This window comes from Coturnix japonica, unplaced genomic scaffold, assembly GCF_001577835.2.
Source record: "Coturnix japonica isolate 7356 unplaced genomic scaffold, Coturnix japonica 2.1 chrUnrandom938, whole genome shotgun sequence".
In the NCBI taxonomy this organism is placed as follows: Eukaryota; Metazoa; Chordata; class Aves; order Galliformes; family Phasianidae; genus Coturnix; species Coturnix japonica.
In genome coordinates this window covers 1-2,272 of record NW_015440290.1, presented here as the reverse complement: position 1 = coordinate 2,272, position 2,272 = coordinate 1, and the positions used below count along the sequence as shown (strand labels likewise).

Sequence of the window (2,272 nt, the reverse complement as noted above, 5' to 3'; positions counted from 1 at the left end):
CACTGTGTTGCATTGTGCTGTGCTGCACTGCATTGTGCTGCGTTGCATCGTGCTGCATCGCATTGTGTTGCATTGTACCATGCTGCACTGCATCGTGCTGCGTTGTGCCATGCTGCATCACGGTGCATTGTATTGTTGCGTTGTACCCTGCTGCACTGCATTGTGCTGCACTGTACTATGCTGTATCACATCATGCTGCACTGTGCCGTGCTGCATTGCTCTGTGCTGCATTGTACTGTGCTGCACTGCATCATGCTGCAATGCACCTTGCTGCATTGCAACATGCTGCGCTGCACTGTGCCATGCTGCACTGTGCTGTGCTGCATTGCACTGCGTTGCATTGCACTGTGTTGCATTGTGCTGTGCCATACTGCATTGTGCTGCATTGTGCCATGCTGCGTTGTGCCGTGCTGCATCGCGCTGCATTGTATTGTTGCGTTGTACCGTGCTGCACTGAATTGTTCTGCACTGTACCATGCTGCATCACATCATGCTGTGCTGTGCCGTGCTGCATTGCTCTGTGCTGTATTGTACTGTGCTGCACTGCATCATGCTGCATTGCACCGTGCTGCACTGGATTGTGCTGCATTGCACTGTGTTGCATTGTGCTGTGCTGCACTGCATTGTGCTGCATTGTGCTGTGCCGTACTGCATCGTGCTGCGCTGTACCATGCTGCATTGCATCATGCTGTGCGCTGCTACATTGTACCGTGCTGCACTGCATCGTGCTGCATTGTACTGTGCTGCATTGTGTGGTGCTGTGTTGCACCACAGTGCATTGCATCGTGCTGCATGGAATCGTGCTGCATCACTGTGCAATTCATTGTGCTGCACTGCATTCCACTGCATTGCATCACAGTGCATTTCATTGTGCTGCATTTCATTGCATTGCACTCTATTCTGTTGTGCTGCACTGCATTATGCTGCATTGCATGGGCACTGCGTTGTATCATGCTGCATTGCATCATGCCCCACTGCATCGTGCTCCATTGCATCATACTGCATTGCGTCGTGCTGCATTGTGTTGCACTGCATTGCATCGTGCTGTATTGCACCGTGCAGCACAGCATTGTGCTGCGTCGTATCTTGCTGCATTGCATTGCACTGTGCTGCATTGCACTGTGTTGCATTGTGCAGCATCGCATGAATCATGGTGCTCCATTGTACACTGCTGCATTATATTGTGCTGTGTTGCATGGCTCTGCATGGCACTGCATTGTGCTGCATTGCACCACAGTGCACTGCATTGTGCTGTGCTGCACCATGCCGTGCTGCATGGAATTGTGCTGCGTCGCACTGGGCAATGTTATGCTGTGCTGCATTGCATGGAGCTGCGCCGTACAATGCAGCATTCCACCATGCACCGTTGCATTGCGCTGCACTGCACTGCGCAGAGTTGCACTAAGCAGCACTGCATGGCGCCGTGTTGCAATCTGCTGTGCTGCACCATGCTGCATTGCATCGAGCAGCATTGCAGTGCACAACAGCACACGGTGCAGCGTGCAATATTGCATGGTGCAGCATCGCAGTGGGCTGCAATGCACTGTGCTGCATGGCACTGTGGCACACTGCACTGTGCCAGACCGCACCAGCCTGCATTGCATTGCATTGCACCATGCAGCACTGCATTCTGGAGCGCTGCACAGTGGTGCATTGCACCATGCAGCGCTACATTGTGACGCATCACACCAAGCAGCCTTGCAGTGTGCAGCACAGCACCATGCAGCACAGCATCTTGGTGCACAATGCACTGTGGTGCATCACACCATGCAGCATTGCACCTCGCAACACTGCATGGTGGTGCATTGCACCATGCGGCGCTGCATCCCAGCGCACTGCACCCCAACACATTGCAGCACTGCCCCATGCATTTTCCCCATGCACTGCCCCATGCATTTTCCCATGCCTTGTGACATGCACTACACCATGCACCGCAGCATGCATTGCATCACACAGTGCCCCATGCACTGCTGCCCTGCAGCCCCCACTCACAGCCTGCAGCAGCGCGTCGGCCTGGTTGAGCTGCTCCTCGCACAGCCCCGCCTCCGTCTGCAGCTTCGTCACAATGCGCTGCAGCCGCTCCAACCTGCAGGGATGCAACCGATGCATGGGGCTGCACTGCATTGCTCCATCCCTGCACTGCTGCATCCCTGCACTGCTCCATCCATCCCTGCACTGCACGGCCCCATCCTGAACTGCACTGCAGCACCCCATGCATGCAATGCACTGCACCACCCCATCTCCCCAATGCAGCTCCCCCATCCAGTGCCCC

General features: G+C 55.1%; 1 protein-coding gene across 1 annotated transcript in view; it reads right to left on the bottom strand.

The window, feature by feature from the left end:
* The window catches only part of LOC107307801 (plectin-like), a gene marked incomplete at its 3' end in the record, with an annotated part of 14,557 nt that extends 12,440 nt beyond the window's left edge, over positions 1-2,117 (bottom strand). The window contains exon 1 of the mRNA XM_015851303.2: positions 1,993-2,117. Coding sequence (XP_015706789.1) covers positions 1,993-2,109 — 117 coding nt within the window. The remainder of the gene's footprint in view (positions 1-1,992) is intronic.
* Between the last annotated feature and the right edge of the window lie 155 nt (positions 2,118-2,272).